Consider the following 23,659-nt stretch of genomic DNA (forward strand, 5'->3'; position numbering starts at 1 on the left):
GGGGAAGCTTCAAAGGCATGCCGCCTTTGTGAGCTTCCCCAGACCATTTGCTGCTTTCAGCAACTGGTCACCCCCCCCCCCCCCCCTCCCTTTTGGGCAGGAAAGCCGGCGGGAAAAATAACTGAGGGAAAGAGGTGTGCCCACCTCTGCCAACACCACCCCTCAGGTGGGGGAGGCGAGGTGAAGCACAACTCTGAGTCCCTGCCATCTTGAGGATGGGGGCACCCAACCAACCAGGCCCCCCTCCCACAGGAGAGTGGCACGATAGGGGCTGTACCCACCCCGGGGAAGGGACCCATTGGTCCCTGCCCTTACCTACCTGTAACACCCCTAAATCTAGTATTTAGGGGGCACCCTGAACCTTGATTCCTCAGATCCAGCCTGACAAGAAGAATAGGAGGAGGACCGAACAGCCGTGCAGCCAGCTAACAAGAAGAAGACGCCCACTGACTTGGCCCCAGCCCTACAGGCCTGTCTCCCCTCGAACCTGCTCCTGCGAAATCCTGGTGTGTCCGTAGCCATCAACCTCCAAAACCCCAGAGGACCTGCCTGACCTTCACTTGCAAAAACTGCTTCTCCCGTGAACAACAGGATTTGTTCAACTGCAACCTCTGGCAGCAGACAGAGACCGCGAATCCAGCCCACTCTGCACCCCCCGAGCTCGAGTGGAAAAACACCATGAGGAGGTCACCCCGGCGATCCTGACCCGTGATCCGGCGACCTCTGACCTGCCTCAAGCCTCCAGCTGACACCTGCCGTCTAAATCCAGAAAGCCGCCCTAACCGCGACCAGGAGCTGGTAAGAAGATCTGACCCCAAAAAGCACCCCTGCACCCGTCGCCCCACGGCCTTGTGTGCCCAAACCGACGGTGCCTAACCAATCCTTAACTTCACAACTTACCTCTCCAAGTGGTGGTCGCACCCAGAAATCCTTCGTCTCCCTGCCTGCAGTGCTTTTGCAAACCGGAGATTCTCCTTAGAAAACAACAGGGCGCTCGACTCGAAACAACACTCTGCACCCGGCCACCCCAGTGCCACTGAGGGTGCACCTTTTGTGCTACTTTGTTTCCCCATTTCCCCTGACCTTAACCCACAGCCCAGGGGCCTGCTTGCCAGCAGCCACCAACCAGAAGCCCCCTATCCCCTATTGGATAACATTGGGCCTCAGCACACTGCACCCCGCCGCCCTAGTGCCACTGAGGGTGCAACAACAGTGCATCACTGACCCTGGGGGACCCCTGAGTCGAACCCCAGAACCTTAACTCCCACAGTTGATTACTTACCTTTGAACCGATAACCTACTTTTCCTCTATAGGATAACATTGACTGTTTTTCCTGAAAAAGTGTGAAGTTTTGAAATCTGGAAATATTCTTTAAAAATCGCTCAAATAACCAAAACGTATTAACTTTCCTGTTTACAGGAAATGTCCCAGTGCTGAATCCAGGTATCCAGCACTGACTAAGAAAAGTAACGTACACAGTAATTACCTGTAATTTACTGAAAGAAAAAACCTATTCATTTCAATGCACTGTTTTTCTTCCAAAAACCGACGAAGTGTGGAGTTTTGAAATCTAAAGATATTCTTTAAAAATCATGCGAATAACCAAAACGTAATTACTTACCTGTTTACAGGAAATGTCCCAGTGCTGAATCTAGGTATCCAGTACTGAGTTAGAAAAGTAACATAAAAAGTTACTTACCTGTTATCTACTGAAAAAGCCTATTCATTCCTATATACTGTATTTGCTAAGTGTTGCAACCTGGTGCATCCCCTGTAAATCAAACAAAGTAAAAGTTCTATTGCATGTTCAAACTGTTCTATATTCAGCAACTTATTACTGAAAAGTATTTTATGCTTACCTGTGCCAGGCTTGCTTGGTTCTAAAAATAAACAGTATATTTTTTATACAAAAACAATTGGCCTAGTGTTCAGTTCTTGAGTGTGTGAATTCATTTGCTGACTGGGTGTGTACATCAAATGCTTAACACTGTCCTCTGATACTGCCTTACTGCTCGACCACTCTACCACAAATGGAGAGTAAGGTTCCATCTAACTTTAACCTCTGCCTACTTCTGGGGTCACCTGGACTCTATACACACTATACCTCATTTTGGTTTCCAAGGAAAATGTTTCATACATTTCAGCATGCAATATAAAGAATTAATCAGATCAATAGCACATGTCAAAAATCAACTATCACAGCTTTAAGGTTTTAAAAATAGCAAACCGCTAAAACATACAAGACAAAAAATCAATAAAGAACAAGAAATCCCGCCTAAGCTTTCCAGTTTTATGAGCTGTGAGGACTGCTAGAGGACAACAGAAACTAAGCTTTGATTTTTCCGAACCTTAGAGATGCGTAGAAGGAAGTATAACAACTTCTACATATGTATGGTAATCCACACAGACACCAAAATAACATTTTTAAACAGCCTACTTATGGGGGCGGCAGAAAGAATAGAACTGGGTGATATTGTCATTTCTGCCAATCCCAGTGGCAGGTACAAGCCTCATCAGAAAAGGCAAGCCCAATGCTTTGCATTGGTCTCCTTCACATTGAGACCCTAAGAAGATTGACAAAATGGGCAGGAAGGCTTTGGGTCTGGCAGGGTTCTATTACGATCTACCACTTTTTTCTGTATCTTCCCCAGATAGTCGCACAGTTTTTGTGATATGGCTAAATGTGGCTGCACCTAACTTACCTGAACACCTTCTTTGGCCATTCTCTCAACTTGCCGAAATGAAATGTTTTCTTCTTTGATTCAATTTAGACATCAGTGAATGGTAGCCTGTTCATTGGACATTTGGCCACTGGAGTGGTCATCAGCCGTCATTTATGGGTGTTTGCATTTGAATACTTTGGAGACATGCATCTTAGGGTAGTGGATATGCCCTTTGATATGTTTGGTGAGAAGGCATGCAATTTAAAAAATGTATGCATAGCAAAGGTTTAGCTCTTTCGTTAAGGTTGAGCTTCATCACAAGACTTTTCTATCAGGAATATAACCTCAAAGGTTACAGTTGTCCTATATGTTTTAGCTGTGGCTACCACCACAACAGAATCAGCCTCCAGTACTTTCATCCTGTTGTGTGGAAAAGGCTGTATCAAATACAATGTGGCCCAAACAGGCATCCCTCTATACTTAATCACACACAACAGAGACTCTGTTGTGTGTGATTAAGTGTGTATGAGGGAGTCAGAGACAGTTCTATCCCTTGTCTCTTCTACTTTGTGGGTTGATGATCCCTCTATACTTGCCAGACAAATTAATTATCTCAGGTGGACTGCCAGATCTGAAGAAAGGACATCACCCGACTTCAAACAAAAAAATTGCAAAGTAGAGTAAACCAATATATAGGACTAGGTCCAGATTTTGCAAGCATCCATGAAAAACACGATTCTACATTATGCCGGCTTCAAACCCTCTGTAATGCAGAAATTTGCCGAAGACCCATAACATGATATGCTTCATGCACCTATGAACATTTTGCTTCATTGTAAACGTTTCTGAACCCCAACTAAGAACTTCTGCCTTTGTTCTGCACTCTTTTGCTCTCTAGCTAGGATTGCTGTTTTCAAATACCCTACATACATATATGCATACAAGTATATATACAGCGTAAAAATATACATGCACATTAGGGTGTGTGCAAACTGCATGTAATTTGCTTTCACGTAATTATGCAAAAGTGTGGGAAGTCTCTGAAATTACATGCAATGAGGTGAAATTCAAATCCATCATTCAGTGCCATGTTTTAGCACTATATGTGCCCTCTTGTCCATGTTTGAGGTGAGAATAAATTTTGTGATTTATGATAAAAAATAGCATGAAAAATGTTAATGGCGCAAGCAGGAGCTGCTCACATTCTGGCCCATATTTCCACATGCTTGTAGTAAAATGTTGCTGCACACAGAAACAAATAATGTGCCGTAGCATAGTGGTATAATTTTGAGAATTTCTCCTAAGTGTAACACTAAATTCCTGAAACTACACAAATTTAATTGGTTTAATTTGATCTCCGCCAGGGCCTAATACAGGACTACATAAATAGTGACATCTATACACAGTCTTGAAAAGAGAGAGACAGTAGCATCACATCTGCTTTTTCCCTGTTTCCACACCAACACATTTAAGAGGCATAGTCTCCCATGGTTTTTAATTATTTTTTTTTATATATATCAATAAATTGCTCTTTATTGAAATTTTTGCTTACTATGACAGGCAGCAATTATAATCATGTATATATCAAAATGCAGTGTACAATTCTTCATACATTAATGTACAACATGTAGGCCGGGTTTACAGGGGACAGGCTCAATCTTTGGCTCATGGGATACCGCCTTCAAAAGGAAAAACAACAGTCGATGGAGCATGTCGCATGGGACATACTTAGGATACTGTGTGTCCCCCAGTAAATTACCATGTGAGGGGGATCAGATAGTGTCACCTACTGTCATAAATATGCTAGGGGGATGGCAATACTGGTATGTGCTATAGCTCCGTGGCACCACATCTACTCGCAGGCGCCATGGCTTAGTCCCCCATTTTTTTTTTGTTTTGTTTAGTGACAGGCTTGCACAAGTATACACAAAGCCCCAAGTCGGGGTGCAGTAGTATAATCCGCACATATACCAACACAAGCCAATTTTTGTGTATAACATGGAAAATACAAAAAAACAACTGTCCCCCACCCCTCCCAGCACTTGAGCATTTTGCATCATACGATTGTCGGATCCAGAAAGCCATGCAAGCACATTTGAGTGGTAGCCCATAGGAAAAGTCCCAAGTCCAATAAGTCCTGGCCGGACACATGCGGAAAGAAGACATGTAAAGAAGTAAGACACAGTTCGAGGCATGTGGGCTGCTGAATTCATATCTGTGCATAGATCGCCGCCTAGTGTTGGGTCCGGATGTTTGCACGTTGTTGTCCTGGAAGAGTCTTCGAAGTATCCTTGGATAGGTGACTCCTCCCATGGACTACAGTGCGCATGGGCATCCTCTCCATCCTCAGATTGTTTTTTTCCGCCATTGGGTTCGGATGTGCTATCTTAGCTCAAGTTAGGAAAAACTTTTGTCGAGGCCACAAGGCCTTTAGTTCGCGTCGGTACTGTTTATCGATCGGGTTTCGATACTTTTTGTTAGTTTACTAACTTTCAGCACCGACTTTGTTCGCATTTGCCTGTCCATCGACTCTACTTCGACGATGGAATCCAGGACGCCATTCAAAAGGTGTCCGGTATGCAATGCGAAGTACCCACACATCGACGTCCATCCGGTGTGCAACAAATGCCTTTCGCCGGACCACGACGAATCGACATGTATGGCCTGTGCCCGGTTCCGTTCAAAGAAGACTCTGCGGAATCGTCGAGCGGCGAGGCTCGAAGCGCAGCACGCGGCACCGGCCCCAGCTGACATCTTCGACGAGGCTGACGACGTCGAAGAAGTAGAAGTCTTACCCTCCAGTCCCGTTTCCGAACACGAACACGAACCCGGATCGGACGAGGCCGACGAGTCACTCTTCCACAGAGGTGAAGACGACACCGAGGTAGGAGACGACGAGGAGGCCTTAGGAGCCGAAGAGAGTAGCTCCGATGATGAACAAGGCCTACCGAAATTTCACCAGCGCCACAGACTATGGCTCCGGTCGAGGGATCGCCTTCGGGCCTTACCCGAGACCTATCACGCAGTCCTTCGGCCCCGCCCTCGGGCCCGGCCTCGGACGTTCAGCGGCAGCCATTACCGCTTAAGCCAGCTGGTTTCCCTTCCACGAAACCGAAACCGAAAGCTGCTCAGGTTCCTACGAAACCGAAACTGAAAGTGGCGCTAGTCGGATCGAGGCCTTCAACACCTTCGACGCCAGCGCACCGGGTCGGCACCGACCGCACCAAGAGAGACTTCGGTGCCGAACTCGAGACGGGCGACATGGGAGTCGACAAACGGAAGAAGGTCATCGGCGCCGACAAACCTGCCCGGTTACCGGCGTCGACGCCACCGACACCGAGGGCCGTCCCGCCTGCTACGCCTCGCAGCACTCCCTCGACGACACCAAAACCTCACGTGTCGAAGACGTCGACGGTGATCTCCGCACCTCGACTCGATGCGCCACGGGCGCAGAAGATATCTGCAGCCGCCTCGACGACCCTGGCGGGGGCCACGACCTCTAAGGCGCCCCGAGTACGGCCTGGCGCGATGCCAGGCTGCAGATCCAAGGACGCCCTCCAGGACCCGTCGGGTCCCGGTTCGGCTCCGGCGGTTTCGTCGGTGCCGACCAGCATTACCTTCGGCTTGCCTCCACCCACAATCCCGAAGGCGTTTCAACTCAGGACACAGGTCACCAAAACTGCGGTTACACCTGTCGAGCCGTCTCCGTCACACGTCATCGACGCCGACACTGGCAGGATGATTCTCCACGGCCGAAGGATAACTTCGGAACCGCCATTGGAGCCTTTCAGGATCCCGCTAAAGAGGAAGCTGCCTGTGGACTCAGAACCTCTCCTGTATGAACCCTTCTATTCACCCTACCAGGATCCACACCGGGCCTCCCCCACACGCTCCGACACGGATGCATTGGGGGACTACTTGGATGAACAAGTCCCCTACCATGTGGACACGGACCCTGATGACCAGCAGGACCCTGACCAAACTTGGGGCGACCCTGCAGACCCCAGTGCACCTCTTGATGCACAGGACACACAACTATATGGGCCAAAAACATCACCCACAGAGGATACTGCGGCGTTCAACGCTCTGATTGAACGTGCGGCAAACAACCATGATGTACAGCTTCACTCTGATATCATCGAAGATGACTTTCTAATGGACACCTTTGCATCCTCAGAAAGACATGTAAAGACTCTGCCAATGTTGAAGGGGGTCCTCAAGCCAGCCACTGACATTTTCAAGGAACCCACCAGGGCACGAGTGATAAACCCCAGGATCGATAAAAAATACAGATCAGCACCTGGGGATCCTACTTACATCAGAGGCCAATTACCACTCGACTCCATCGTTGTGGCGAATGCCCGCAAGAGGGCACACTCGCAGACAACGGGTGACGCTCCTCCCCCGGACAAAGAGTCCAAGGTGCTAGAGACCTCCGGCAAGCGAGTTGCCGCACAAGCTGCAAACATATGGCGCATAGCTAACACTCAAGCGCTCCTCGCTCGCTACGATAGAGCGCACTATGACACACTGGAGCAACTTCTTCAGCACCTCCCTGACCCCTACAAAGAAGGTGCAGAAATCCTTATCAGAGAGGGACAGCTACTCACAAATGCTGCCATTAAATGTGCACTAGACGCTGCAGACACGGCTGCCAGGGCCATCAACACTAGCGTCATCCTACGACGTCACGCCTGGCTACGTATCTCAGGATTCAAGCCTGAGGTACAAAACAATATACTTAATCAGCCCGTCAACCCCGACTTTTTGTTCGGACCTGAGGTTGACACCACCCTCGAGAAGATAAAAAAGGACACGGACACTGCAAAGTCCATGGGCGCCCTACAAACTCAGTCCTTTCGGAGCGGCTCCTTTCGTCGCCCCGGAAACAAGGGGGCAGGTAGAGGACAGGGGTCACAACAAACATATAACAAGGGTAATACGCAGACCACCTACGATAAGAACACCCGAGGTGGCTATCGTGGCTCCAGTACCAAGGGCAGAGGACGTGGCTACGGCAACACCAGGTCCTCCCCCAAGAACAAGCAGTGACGCCCTCTCCCTTCCTCCCGACCACATAACACCTGTCGGGGGAAGGCTACAACGGTTCCTGTCCACGTGGAACTCCATCACCACGGACAGGTGGGTCAAAGATATTATAAAACACGGTTACTGTCTGGAGTTAACTTCCACTCCACCCACAATACCACCAAGGAACCGTCCTATGTCCTCAGAGCACTTAACGCTCTTACAGCAAGAGGTAGAAAGTATGCTTCTAAAAGGCGCTATCGAGCTCGTACCCATCCACGAGCAGGGCACGGGGGTTTACTCCCTCTACTTCTTAATTCCAAAAAAGGACGGGTCGCTCAGGCCTATATTAGACCTGAGACCCCTGAACCAGTACATTCTTTCAGAGCACTTTCACATGCTCACTCTACAGCAAGTCCTTCCGCTTCTCAAGCAGGGAGACTTCCTAGCATCACTGGACCTCAAGGATGCGTACTTCCACATACCCATCCACCCCTCACACAAAAAATACCTCAGGTTTACTGTTCAGGGGCAGCACTATCAGTTCAAAGTCCTTCCCTTCGGCGTGACAACAGCGCCCAGGGTTTTCACGAAGTGCCTAGCTACGGTGGCAGCACACTTACGGAGGCAGCATATACACGTCTACCCCTACCTAGACGACTGGCTCGTTCAAGCGAAGTCGGCCCAGCAATGTGCAAGCCATATGTCCCGCACCATTCACCTTCTTCACAGTCTGGGATTCTCACTAAATTACCCAAAGTCCCATCTCCAGCCCGCACACGTACAACAGTACCTGGGCGCGACTATAGACACTCTGGCGGCCTCAGCTCAGCCAAGTTTAGTGAGGATCAACAGCATACAACTGCTGATCTCCAAGTTCAAACACAATCACTCGCTTCCAGCGCGAGTGTTTATGCAGTTGATAGGCATGATGGCCTCCTGCATCTTCATAGTCCCGCACGCGAGATTACATATGCGCCCACTTCAGGAGTGCCTAGCACGTCAGTGGAATCAGGCTCAAGGACAGTTGAAAGACCTAGTGTTGGTGAGCGGTCGGGCATACAACTCTCTGCATTGGTGGAATCCACAAAACCTTTGCAAGGGGCGACCGTTCCAAGAGCCTGTTCCACAAATACTACTGACAGCGGACGCGTCTCTCCAGGGATGGGGAGCTCATGTACTACACTACACAGTGCAGGGACTATGGACGACACAACAGAAGAAGATGCACATCAACCTTCTGGAACTGATGGCAATCTTCCTGGCCATGAAGGCTTTCAAAGTACATCTGTGCAACAAGGTCGTGTTGATCCGGACGGACAACATGACCGCAATGTACTACATACAGAAACAGGGAGGGACACACTCTCCACAGTTGTCTCATCTGGCTCAGAGCATGTGGAAGTGGGCCATTCAGAGGAACATGTTCCTCATGGCAGAACACCTCCCCGGCAAGGACAACCAGATGGCGGATCTGCTCAGCAGACACAGCCACCAGATGCACGAGTGGGAGTTACACCCATCAGTACTCCAACCGTACTTCCAGCAGTGGGGTCACCCAGAGATAGACCTATTCGCGACAAGCGAAAACGCAAAATGCCAAAGCTTCGCCGCCAGATTCCCACATCCGCAGTCGCAGGGCAATGCGATATGGATGAACTGGTCCGGCAGATTTGCGTACGCTTTTCCCCCAGCACCGTTGATACCGCTGGTGGCTCGCAAACTCCGACAACACTCCCTGACACTCGTCCTAGTTGCTCCCACGTGGGCACGCCAGCCGTGGTACACCACCTTCCTCGAACTTTCCGTGGTACCGCATCAAAGGCTGCGGATCAAACCCGCGCATTTGACGCAGAACCATGGAGAGGTTCAGCACCCAGATCCGCAACAGCTGAACCTGGCGATCTGGCTCCTGAAGTCCTAGAGTTTGGCTATCTCAATCTGCCACCTGACTGCATGGACATCATCAAGGAGGCCAGGAGACCCACTACAAGAGCTTGCTATGCAGCCAAATGGAAAAGGTTCGTCATTTATTGCGGTAATAATGACATTAACCCGCTGGACGCATCCATCCACGACATCATATGTTACCTCTTACACCTATACCGATGCAATCTGGCGTACACCTCTATACGTGTCCATTTGACCGCAATATCAGCCTATCTGCAAACCAGGCAGCACCTCTCTCTATTCAGAGTGCCTGCCATCAAAGCATTCTTGGAAGGACTCAAACGAGTCATTCCACCTAGTCACCCACCGGCTCCAATGTGGAACCTCAACTTGGTCCTCACACGCCTGATGGGTCCACCCTTTGAACCTCTACACTCATGCGAGATTCAATTCCTTACCTGGAAAGTAGCCTTCCTGGTAGCGATCACTTCCCTAAGAAGAGTTAGTGAACTCCAGGCACTAACCGTTCAAGAGCCATTTATTCAGGTTCACGCCAACAGGGTCGTACTACGTACCAACCCCAAATTCATGCCCAAAGTAATATCGCAGTTCCACATGAACCAGACTATTGAACTGCCCGTTTTCTTCCAAAACCCACAAACTGTTGCAGAGCGGGCATTACATACACTAGATGTACGGAGGGCCCTCATGTACTACATCGACAGGACTAAACCCTTCAGGAAGACAAAACAACTATTCGTTGCCTTTGCCCCACACCACAAAGGTAACGCCATCTCCAAAGCAGGGATAGCCAGATGGATAGTTAAGTGTATTCAAATCTGTTATCAAAAGGCAAAACGCACATTAACTATTCCACCACGAGCCCACTCAACACGCAAGTTGGGGGCTTCCATGGCCTTCCTAGGAAATATTTCCCCTGCATGATATATGCAGAGCAGCCACATGGTCCACTACACACACATTTACAAAACACTATTGCGTAGATGTGCAGTCAAAACAGCAGGCAGCTGTAGGACAGGCTGTTCTCAAAACACTTTTTCAGACCGCTGCAGCTGGCACGGGTAGCCGCCGCCAATAGAGGGCACTGCTATGTATTCTATGCACAGATATGAATTCAGCAGCCCACATGCCTCGAACTGAATATGCTACTTACCAGTATGCATCTGTTCTTGGCATGTAGGGCTGCTGACATTCATATCGCCCTCCCTCCTCCCCGGCGCCTGTCGCAGCTGCAGCTCTCAGAATTATTGCAAGCATGGTCATCACTTTCTGTATCTACTCCATCACTGCCACAATGGCGAAAAACAATCTGAGGATGGAGAGGATGCCCATGCGCACTGTAGTCCATGGGAGGAGTCACCTATCCAAGGATACTTCGAAGACTCTTCCAGGACAACAACGTGCAAACATCCGGACCCAACACTAGGCGGCGATCTATGCACAGATATGAATGTCAGCAGCCCTACATGCCAAGAACAGATGCATACTGGTAAGTAGCATATTCATTACACAGCAGGGTGACTCAATAGAAAAACAGTTAGTGGAGCCCAAAAATCTTTGGGTCGCGAGGCCTCCGGCAACTCCTCCGCGTACACCTCCAGTTGTTCCCTGCAATATATTTAGTCTCTGATCCATTTCGTCACAGTGGGCGTGGATTTTGCACCCCAGCACTGCGCCACAGCACGCTTAGCCAGCAAGGTCAAGACAGCGACCAACCGGTTGCAGGGCTTGAGATACTTCACGCGACCCAGCAGGCACACCCCGGTGCACACCGCATGCTCTGCAGCACAACATCTGAAAGCACACTCGCAACCTTAGCCCAGAATGCAGCTATTCTAGCGCACTGCCATGGAAAGTGTAGAAAATCGGCGTCAGCCTGCCCGCACCGTGCACAATTGGCTGTGTCCCGCAGGCCAAATCTGCGTAACTGCACTGGTGTATAATATAGCTGGTGCAAAAATTAAAAATGAATGATACGCAAATTATAGTTTGTCATGAGGCGCCCAGTCAACTCACAGCAAAATTTCCAATGATCTAGCGGCAAGTCGAACCCCGGCTCAGTGTTCCACTTGAGATATGAAGGGTGGTCCCCCGGTTCCCTCTCCCGCTGCGACACATCATATAGCCTAGTAATCAGGCCCTTACGTTCCTTCCCAGCCAGCACCGCCTGCAGCGCTCGCAGTGTTTGTGGTTCAGTTGGATAGTTAGGGTAAACGGCTCTGACCGAATGTAAGTAAATCCCAGCATCAATTCGGGTTCACGACCCGCCTGTACGTTCAGGAGTGTGCAGAACTGGCCCCGTTCATATAGGTCCCCCATTTGCGTAACACCCACAGTTTCCAATGCTCGTAGAGCGGGGCATTCCTGAGCTGCCGAGATGTCCGGATGTGCAGCAATGGGGAGCTTCGGGCGTATAGGTACTCTAGCTGAGCCCTCTTGGCAAGACTCCGCCAGGCCCAAGCAGTACACTGCACCGGATTAATTTCAGTCCTGGGGCCTCTGCTCCCTCCAGAGAGTGCCGCAGCCACCAGCGGCATCGGGAGTACCACGTCGGACTCAATTGCTGTGTACGGCAAGAACCGCTGCGGAAAGAACTAATAATGGGCATACTGCGCCTGCGCGCACAGATAATATAAGCGCATATCGGGGGCCTCAAACCTGCCCTGTTCGAACGGCTGTACCAGGACGTTCCAACTGCATCGGGGCTTCTTACACCCCCCCCCCCCCATATACAAATGACAGAGCCGATTGCAGCGTCTTGAACAGAGCGATATTTAGCCGGATAGGGATATTCACAAACAAGTATAATAATTTGGGTAAAATAGACATTTTCGTCACTGCAATTCGATCAGCAAGCGAAAGCGTCTGCCGAGACCTCCGCACCGCCTTGTCTGTGATCGGTTTTGCAACACGTCCGTAGTTCATGGAGATTACCTGGTCAGGCTCCCTATGCAGCCAGATCACTAAGTATTTCCCCGGGTCCAAGTCAGAGGGAAGTCCAGCTCCACCTCACGCGTGCCAGCAGTCAGCCGGAACACCGTCGACTTAGCCCAGTTGATTCCCAACCCAGAATAGCCCTCAAATTTTACGTACTCGTGGAGTAACTCCGACAGGTAAGTCTCTGGGTAACGCACATAAAGTAGCATGTCGTCATCATACAACAACACAATAAGAGGACGCTGCCTGAAACGCAGCGCAGCTGACGCATGCAACTGGCGCAGTTTACAAGCCAGGCGATCCAATGCGAGCACGAAAAGCATTGGCGATAGGGGGCAGCCCTGCCGCATGCCTCTGCCGATCGGGAAGGCCGAAGATACCCAGCCATTGACTCGCACCCTGGCTACTGGCTTAGTATACAGCACCCTAATCCATTGAAGAAAAAACGGTGGAAGGCCCATTCTGATTAAAACAGCGAAAATATAGTTCCACTGAAGGGAATCAAAAGCTTTTGCTGCATCCAGCAGCACAGCCACCGCTTGAAAGTCGGGATCAAAATAATGTAAAGTAGCGAAAACTGTGCGTAAGTTGTGAGTGGTAGACCGAGCAGGCACAAACCCCGACTGGTCAGGGAGAATCAAGAGTGGAACCAGCGACTGCAGCCGGAGAGCAATCATCTTCGCTAGGATTTTGGCATCGATATTAATGATTGACAGAGGCCGATAAGAATCGCAGCGATTAGCAGCCTTATCAGGCTTTAAGAGCATGACTAGAAGGGCCTCCTTCAAGGTTGGAGGAAGATGTCCAGCATCGTAAGCCTCCGCATAAACATCGAGAAGCCTAGGGGCCAAGTCATCAATATAAGCTTTATAAAATTCGCTGGGAAGCCCATCCAGCTCCGGGGCCTTGCATGTAGGGAGGGACTTAATAGCAAGTTTAAAATCCTCTACGTTAAAGGGTTGTGTAAGATATTCCCTGTGTTCCAGAGATAGCCAGCCTAGGGCAACATCATCTAGGTAGGAGTGTATGTCCTCCTAGGGGACTCAGGACTTGCCCTCGTACAGTCTGGAATAGAACTCAAGGATAGCCTCGCTAATCACGAGTGTAGAGTAGTGGGCCACCCCGTTGTTATCTAAGATCTCTGTAATGTATTCCTGACTTCGCGGAGCTGCAAGCTTCTGTGCCAGCGAGCGGCCAGACCTCCCCCCTCTCCATAATATTGTGCTGTGCAATGCCTGGACCTGTGAACCAATTCTTGATCCACGGTATCATTGTGCTCAGTCACCAGCTGACGTATCTTGGACAACATCACAGGAGATGGGTCAGTCTCATAAGCCCGCTCGAGAGTAGAGATTTCCGCAGCGAATTTATGAATTTTGCGCCTAAGATCCCGCAGCACACCGGCCTGAGCCCCCATGCATTCCTCCCTGGTAGTTACTTTGAACGCCTCCCACAGGACGCCAGCACTATCAACTGAGCCCTCATTCTCACGGAAATAATCCCGGATGGCCTCCCAAACAGTGTGCCTAAAGACCCAATCTGTCAATGAAGTGGGCTGCAACCACCATGCAAATTGAGGTCTGTCACATGTAGGTACCCAAAGTTCCATACGCACCGGGGAATGATCCAACAGTGTGCGAGCTAAATGGCGAATGCCGACCACCCACGTACAAGCAACCTCAGTGGCAAGCCACAGATCCAGGCATGTACACGTTCCATGCACAAAGGAGACAATCGTACACTCAAGCGCTCCAGGGTGCCGCAAGCGCCATACATCATGCATCCCTCCAGTTTCCAACAATCCCAGCAGAACCTCAGACATTCTTGGGTCGCGCCAGTCCCTGTCCCATACGATCCATCGCCAGATCCAAACACAAATTGAAATCACCACCCCAAAGAATCTCTACTGGAGGAAACCCCGAAATGCGATGCCATACATCGACAAAGAAGGCCGGGTCATCAATATTTGGGCCGTACACATTCACCAGAAGTACAGCCCCTCCACCCAACTGACCATGCACCATTGCCACTCATTTTCATCCGTTTCAGCCTGTATCACAGTGAAGGAAACCCCACGTTTAACCAAAATTAGCACACCACGTGAATAGATAGAATAGGAGGCCGCCACTCGTACCCCGGCCCAGCGTGCACCCTCAGACTTCTCAGAGTGTTTTGTGAGATGCGTCTCTTGCAGAAAAGCTATCTGTATGTTCATCCTATCCAGGTAAGCCAATACAGACCTAACTTTTTGGGGAGTATCAAGGCTGCGTACATGTCACGTTAGGAACTTCACATTACCACTCATTGATTCTAACTGTCATGCCAGATGCCCTGAACGGATAGTTCAGGAACAAGTGCCCACATACATGGATAAAAAGGTGTGTTCGAGGCATATGAGCTGCTGCAGTCACATTATTGCATTAGATCGCCGCCTAGTGTTGGGTCCGGATGTTGCACGTTGTTGTCTTGGAAGAGTCTTCGAGGTGTCACGAGATAGGTGACTCCTCCCCTGGACTACAGTGCGCATGGACAGCACCTCCATCGTCAGATTGTTTTTTTCCGCCATCGTGTTCGGATGTACTTCTGCGACGCCAACTTCGACTCCGAAGTTTTCAACTTTATTCATAGCAAATCAAAAGTATCTCGACGGGATTGCTCTTCGGTCGGTACCCTACAACTTTACAAGACTTTATTTCCCATATTTTCCTCGACGCAGGCCTCCGGGCCTATCGACGCCACGTGGGCCTCGGGCCCATGGAAAGGACCCCTTTTAAAAAATGCCCCCAGTGCGGTGCTAAATACCCAGACTGTTCAGCTTGCGCACTCTTCCGTTCCAAAAAGACAATCAGGAACCGGAGGGCCCATCGACAAGCGATGCATCGACAAGCAGCAACACCGGCACCGGACAACATCTTCGACGACCCCTCAGATGCCGAGGATTCGGACGACCTACAACTCGTCACAGTCGAAGAATCGGACTCAGATGACCCAATCCCAGCGGGGCAGCACATGAGTACCGAAACCCCTGTCCCAATCACCCCACATAAGGCTCCGATCAAGACATCGCCACAAGGCCTTCGTCACGATCGAAAAATCCCTTCGGAAGCCCCACCCTCGGGCCCGGCTCCGAAGATAATAGAAAAGCTTTCCGGTAGCTCGGGACCGAGCAAACCGCATCTCCCAACACCAAAAATGCCTTCGGCGCCGACAAAAACACATGCGGCTCCGGCTCCGGCACCGAGAGACTCGACCGTTCCCAAAAACGTCGAGCCGAAGCATCTCGAGCCGAAAACGGTCGATCCCAAGAAAAATATCGACCCGAAAAGGTTAATCGACCCGAAAAAGACAAACGACTCCAAAAAGGTCACCGAGCCTAAAAAACAGATCGAACCCAAGAAAACGGTCGATCCGAAAAAGGACGTCGAGGTCAATAAAGCTCCCGAACCGAACAAAAACAAGGTTCCCGAGCCAAACAAATCGAAGCCGAAGCCTACAAAACCTTCGACTCCCAATAAGAAAAACCACAAATCTTCGGTGCCGAAACCAACAAATACAGAGGAGGAACTGTTTTATCCGGATCATGTCGATCCAAAACAGGGAAAAATCGTCATTGACCCTAAAACGGGTCATATGGTGCTCCACAAAAGGAAAATTCCTCCTGCCTTACCCTCTCCTATTCCTCGTAAAAGGAAAGACATTGCTACTTCTCCTATTAGACCTGTTACTCCTCCTCCTCCTCTCTCTCCTATTATGCCTTATGTGCCATACACACCTCCCATGCCTCAACAGCCTGATGGGGACCCAGATGATGACATAAATAAAGATCCACAAGACCCTTATGTAGATCCTGATGACACAAATCCCAACCAGGACACATGGGGAGACCCATATTCACCGGACAATAACCCACCTATTCTAGACCCCACACCATATCCTTCAAAACCATCCCCTCCTGACGACACCATTGCATTCCAAAAGTTGGTAGACAGAGCTGCTAGTTTCCACGGGGTAGATATGCATGCTGACCCTATGGAAGAGGATTTCTTGCTGGACACCTTCCCAACCACAGATGGAAGTGTACGCACATTACCCATGCTCAAAGGAGTTTTGAAACATGCAACAGAAATATTCAAAGACCCAATTAGGGCTAGAATACTCAACCCTAGGGTAGAAAAGAAATATAGAGCAGCACCCTCCGACCCTACATACATCAAGGGTCAACTACAGCTTGATTCTCTAGTAGTAGCTAATGCCAGAAAAAGGGCTAACTCACAAACCACTGGTGACACTGCACCACCAGAAAAAGAGTCCAAACTACTAGAGGCATCTGGGAAAAGGGTAGCTTCACAAGCAGCCAACACCTGGAGAATAGCTAACACACAAGCATTGTTAGCTAGATATGACAGAGCGCACTACGACAAGTTAGAGGAGCTACTACAACATCTCCCTGAGCCATATAAACAACAGGCAAATGACCTTATCCAAGAAGGAAAGTTCATCACTAATGCTTCAATAAAGTGTGCTCTAGATGCAGCTGACACAGCCTCTAGAACAGTGAATACAAGCGTGATGTTGAGGAGACACGCATGGCTTCGCATATCAGGCTTCAAACCAGAGGTGCAAACCACTATTCTCAATCAACCCCTTAACCAAGATTTCCTGTTCGGGCCGGAAACGGATGTCCTATTAGACAGAATGAAAAAGGATACTGACACCGCTAAATCTATGGGTGCACTGCAGTTTTACCAATCCAAACGTTCCTTTCGTAGATCCTCCTATAGAGGTACAGGGAGAGGATATAATACACAAACCTCTCAAACTTTCCAAACTACCTCCCAAAACACATTTCCCAGAGGCAGAGGAGGATATAGAGGAAACAATACTAAAGGCAGAGGTAGAGGTAACAACAACCGTACCTCCACCACTCCCAAACAGTGACCTCTTAAACCTGCCGCCAGACCACTTAACACCAGTCGGAGGCAGAATATCACGGTTCCTACCTGTCTGGGAATCCATCACCACAAACAGGTGGGTGAAGCAAATTATCCATTCTGGTTACTGTCTAGAACTTACATCTACCCCACCCAACATACCACCCAAACACAGAGCAATGTCGGAGGAACATACCATACTATTACAACAGGAGGTCTTAGCAATGCTACAAAAGCACGCTATAGAACCATTTCCTCTGCAACAACAAGGGAAGGGAGTTTACTCTCTCTATTTCCTAATCCCCAAAAAGGACGGCTCCCTCAGGCCCATTCTCGACCTTCGTCCCCTCAATCAATATATACACTCCGATCATTTCCACATGATCACACTCCAACAAGTACTACCACTACTACAGCAAGGCGACTTTCTCGCCACGCTAGATCTAAAAGATGCATATTTTCACATACCTATTCATCCCGCACACAGGAAATACCTCAGATTTGTAGTGCAAGGACAGCACTACCAATTCAAAGTCCTACCCTTCGGAGTAACAACAGCACCAAGGGTGTTCACAAAATGCTTAGCAGTAGTGGCAGCTCATCTAAGGAGACAACATATTCATGTGTTTCCATACCTAGACGATTGGCTGATATATACAGCAGTATCTGGGAGCAACTATAGACTCCACAGTAGCAAAGGCTTACCCAGCTCCAGCCAAAATACAAAACATTCAAGCAATGATCCTAAAATTCCAACCTCAAACTCTTTTGACAGCAAGAGTGTTTATGCAACTCATAGGCATGATGGCATCTTGCATATCCATAGTCCCACATGCTCGGCTACAAATGCGTCCCATACAAGAATGCCTAGCAACACAATGGAACCAGGCTCAAGGGAAACTAAAAGACCTAGTGTTGGTAGACACTCGTACCCATCGCTCTCTGCAGTGGTGGAACACACAAAACCTTTCAAAAGGACGACTGTTCCAAGAGCCAGTTCCACAAGTAGTGTTGACAACGGACGCATCACTCAAGGGTGGGGAGCCCATCTACTTCAACATACAGTGCAAGGTCTATGGACACCGCACCAAAAAATACACCACATAAACTATCTAGAATTACTTACAATGTTTCAAGCAATGAAAGCTTTTCAAAAACACATAGCCAACAAAACTGTTCTAGTCCGGACGGACAATATGACAGCAATGTTCTATATACAGAAACAGGGGGGGGGGGGGGGGGGGACACTCTCTGCAGCTATCACAACTAGCGCAAAGTATATGGAGATGGGCCATTCCACAAAACATCCATCTTCTAGCAGAACATCTCCCAGGAGTAAACAACCAGATTGCAGACCTATTGAGCAGACAGTCAACAGATCCACGAATGGGAAATTCACCCAGAAGTCCTACTCCCATTCTTTCAAACATGGGGACACCCAGACATAGATCTGTTCGCCACAAAGGAAAACGCAAAATGGCCATCCTTCGCCGCCAGGTTCCCACACCCGCAGTCAAAGGGCAATGCGAAATGGATGAACTGGTCAGGCAGATTTGCATACGCTTTTCCGCCAACCCCACTCATTCCATTAGTGGTACGCAAACTAAAGCAGCAGACACTTACGATGATCCTAGTTGCTCCCACATGGGCACGACAACCATGGTACACAACACTCCTAGAACTCTCTGTAGTCCCTCATCAAAAACTGCACCTCTCTTCAAAACAACTCACACAGAACCATGGAGAGATACAACACCCAGACCCCAATCAAATGAACCTAGCAATCTGGCTCCTGAAGTCTTAGAGTTCGGATACCTTAACCTACCTCCTGATTGTATGAATATCATCAAAGAGGCAAGACGTCCCACTACCAGAGCCTGTTACGCAAACAAATGGAAAAGATTTGTTATTTACTGCCAAAATAATCAAATCAATCCACTAGACGCTTCTGTACAAAACATAATTTGTTATCTACTACACTTACAAAGATGTAATCTAGCATATTCATCTATAAGATTACACCTAGCGGCTATTGCAGCATACCTCCAGAACAGACAACACGTGTCTCTTTTCCGAATACCACCCATTAAGGCATTTATGGAAGTGCTCAAAAGAATAATCCCTCCAAGATTTCCACCTTCCCCAGTCTGGAATCTTAACATTGTACTAACTAGACTTATGGGTCCACCCTTTGAGCCTCTACATTCTTGCGAATTACAGTTCCTAACATGGAAGGTGGCATTTCTAATAGCAATCACTTCACTCAGACGAGTGAGTGAATTGCAAGCACTAACAATTCAAGAACCTTTCATGCAAATACATCAAAATAAGGTAGTTCTCAGAACAAACCCTAAATTCCTACCAAAGGTCATAACTAGTTTTCACATTAACCAATCAATTGAGTTACCTGTCTTTTTTCAAAAACCACAGTCAGTAGCTGAAAGAGCACTCCACACACTGGATGTCAGAAGGGCTCTACTCTACTACATAGACAGAACTAAACCATTTAGGAATACAAAACAATTGTTTGTGTCTTTCTGTCAACCTCATAAGGGTAACCCTATTTCAAAGGCAGGGATAGCCAGATGGATAGTTAAGTGCATACAAATATGTTATCAAAAAGCTAAACGCACCATAACTATTCCCCCAAGAGCACATTCCACGTGCAAAATGGGGGCATCCATGGCTTTTCTAGGAAATATCCCCTTAAAAGACATTTGTAAGGCAGCTACATGGTCGACCATACATACCTTCACTAAACACTATTGTGTTGATGTGCAAGCCAAACAACAAGCTTCTGTAGGTCAGGCTGCCCTTAAAACACTTTTCCAGACTACTGCAACTGACACCGGTAACCACCACTAGAGGAGGAACTGCTATACAGTCTATGCAATAATGCGACTGCAGCAGCTCATATGCCTCGAATGGTAAATGCTACTTACCAGTATGCATCTGTTCTTGGCATGTAGAGCTGCTGCAGTCACATGCCCACCCTCCTCCCTGGTGCCGAGCACAGTTGCAGTACTATCTTACTTAGATACATTTACATGAACACCTTTCTTTCTATTACTATCCTCCATCTTTGCCACAATGGCGAAAAAACAATCTGACGATGGAGGTGCTGTCCATGAGCACTGTAGTCCAGGGGAGGAGTCACCTATCTCGTGAGACCTCGAAGACTCTTCCAAGACAACAACTTGCAACATCCGGACCCAACACTAGGCGGTGATCTAATGCAATAATGTGACTGCAGCAGCTCTACATGGCAAGAACAGATGCATACTGGTAAGTAGCATTTACCATACACCGACATCGTAGGAAAGAAGTGCCAGTCAATCCCATCGCAACACATTCCTCCAACCTCCCCACCCACTTCAGCGTCCCCAACTCACCAAAGCCATCCCAACCCTGTCCTACCCAACCAACAAAATAATGCAAACAAGAACAGATGGGGTACTCCCATGTGGGGGGTGTCAGAGCGCTTCTAGCCTCCTAGCTAGTAGGAGGTGGCTGAGCATACCTGGTAGCTATGCCTATCACACTATAGCACAGTGTCCCCCCAGCCCCCGACCAGAGAGAAACATGTGAAGGCAGTAAGTCCCAAATATAACAACCTGAGAAGAAAAGGAATAGTTAAAAGCAACATCGCAGCATTATACGGAGACAATCAACAAAGCTACGGTACAAAGGACGGGCAGTCGGGCCCCTACTGTTCCTCATTGTCTGAAGGCACCTGAGACTCTCGCCCTGCCCGTTTCAAATGTTCAGCGTGTTCGAGGGCAGCCTTGGGGTTGGTGAAAATGTTTTAAGACCCCTCAGGCCCAATTTGCACAACTATAGCGGTTCTCACAGACCGAGGGCCCAGGGATACTCAGGCCACAGCAAGCGAGCCCTTCAAGTCACAAATATGTAAAGTGCAACCCACCACAGCAAGGGGGGGTGCACCGCAATCCCGCTAGGTCATGGTGGCGCCAGATGCAGAGGTCCCCCAGGAGAGGAGCAGTCCACCACCAAGAGATGCCGGTGCTGCGCAGTCACAGCAGGGGCTGGGGGGGCATAAAGGTGCGCAGCCAACCAAAAGTGAGTCTCAAGCCCAGGCCATGAAGTGGAGGGAAGCCGCCACCCAATGCAGAGCAAGGTTTACAAAGACCTGCTTTGTTGTGTATGTGCAGATAAACTCCTGGCTTGGTAACCCTTTAGACTATATTGACTGCTGGTTATCATTGTCACAGATGTGTCCTTGCAGGGCCTAAGCGCTCACTTCAAAGATATTTTTGATGGAGCTCATGTAGGAACAAACGCTGCTGTTATAAACGTCCTACAGCCAATGGTAATCCTTTTGACACTGGTCACCTTCCTCTCTTCAGTGTAGTGTTATTTTCTGCAAGAACAATACACCTGCGGTGTGCTACATGAACTAGAGCGGGAAAAGGTTCATTCCAGACTCTTGTTTTGCAGGATTCACGTCCTCAGTATCACAGGACCTCCCCACATTTCATTTTGCTTAATTAAAAAAAGAAAAACGAATCACTACCCTACTTATTACACTTCCAGCAACTTTCTTGTTAGCTTTCCTCAGGACATTTCTCTCTCGCCTTTTCTCTGTTCTTCTCACACAAACCACCCCCAACTAATTTCTCCTCCTTTTACCAGGCTCAATGGTTTTGTCCCTAACAACCTTTTTAAAAATTCCGTCCTCTGAATCCATTCATGGAGCACTCCACCTCCCACTCCCGGCCCATTTGAAGTCTGTCAGTATCAATGCCGTTATCTGTACACTCAACCACTTTACCCAGCACCTCGCTGTCACACCATCCACCTTGCACGTGCAGCTTCTAGAATTGGCTCTTTTACCATCATGCTACTCATGTACTGGAACATAGGCTTTCTTAGACTGGGATTCACACCTGTCTCCAAACATTGCAAATGTCCCTGAAGAATCACGTTCTAGTTAGCAATTAGCACATTTTCACACCACTAGCTCATCCAGTGAGCATTACCAACCCCTTGTACTTTCTAAATATAGCACTAAATCTGCAATGCTTTATAAACTTTTGCATTATGTACTGTGCCTCTCTCCCTACCCATAAATTTACATTTCTGCTCTCACTTGTCAGTGAGAGGACAAACAAGCTTTCTAGCCGCTGTAAGATTGACATGGCTTTATTCTACTTGCTTTTTAACAGAAATTGCAAGCCATACAGTTAAGCTAAATCAGATTTACACTACAAATTCAGCCATAAATGAATGTAGCCTGTAGCCCCTTATTTTTGTCTCACTTATTTAAGCAGTACTATTGATTTACTGATTGACTGAAAATCTGACATGTAAATTCTTAAATTCTTTGCACTTTCAATAGAATAGGATTATTCTTTGTAAATATTTCTTTATGGTTGAATATGTTTGAGAAGCTTTCCTGGAATGCCTTTCTTGACGTGAACACACCAACATATTTTTGATGATAAATGGTTTTTGGATAAATTGCATTTATTGACTCCTGCCAGTTGTTTTTCATTAAGGAATGTTAAAATGTTTCTTCTAGAGCTTGGCAAGTGGCTTGAGCCCCTGAGGAACATTCGATTTGAAATCGGTTGCATCACAAGTCTCATCGAGTATATAAAACAGGTTGGTTGGAATTTTTTTACTTCTTAACATGTAAGTTCTGCCTGTTTTTGAATATATGCTTGATACTTTCTTATCCCTTAAGAAGCGACAGGCAGTGAGTTTAGAAAGAGAAAACAAGAGGAAAGTGGAAGAATTCTTAAATATATATGTAGAGACAGAGTTTTGTGATGGACAGAGCATTGTGAATTGAAAGACAGGACAGAGGGAAGGAAGAATGGTTTTTGTGTTCCGTGACAACTCTTCCAGCATATACGGACATCTTTTTGCCTTGTCACTAAAGCTACTGGGACTGCAAAAGCATACTCTGTGTTAGCATGTTGCCATTAAAGAAAATGTATGAGGTCTATGTTAATTAACTACTTCTTTAACGCAAAATGTCTCATAAAGATCCCTAAACAAATGTAAGTAGGAGTGTGGCAGTAAGAACTATGAAGCTACAGATGTAAAATGGAGAGAAAATCAAAACCATCTTTAAAATAAAAATTGCTTTTGGACCACTAACACTGTAGCAGGATTTTGCAAAGCCTATCCATGTCATTACATGGAAAGTTACTATACTCATA

The 23,659-nt window shown here is 48.1% G+C and overlaps 1 protein-coding gene across 2 annotated transcripts in view; it reads left to right on the top strand.

Moving 5' to 3' along the window:
• The window catches only part of VIRMA (vir like m6A methyltransferase associated), a 753,509-nt gene that overhangs the window by 286,665 nt on the left and 443,185 nt on the right, over positions 1-23,659 (top strand). For both annotated transcript variants that reach the window (XM_085605246.1, XM_085605248.1), the window contains exon 12: positions 23,014-23,096. In XM_085605246.1, the coding sequence (XP_085461372.1) occupies positions 23,014-23,096 (83 nt within the window). The remainder of the gene's footprint in view (positions 1-23,013; positions 23,097-23,659) is intronic.

Source organism: Triturus cristatus, chromosome 5_1 (genome assembly GCF_964204655.1).
Source record: "Triturus cristatus chromosome 5_1, aTriCri1.1, whole genome shotgun sequence".
Lineage (NCBI taxonomy): Eukaryota > Metazoa > Chordata > Amphibia > Caudata > Salamandridae > Triturus > Triturus cristatus.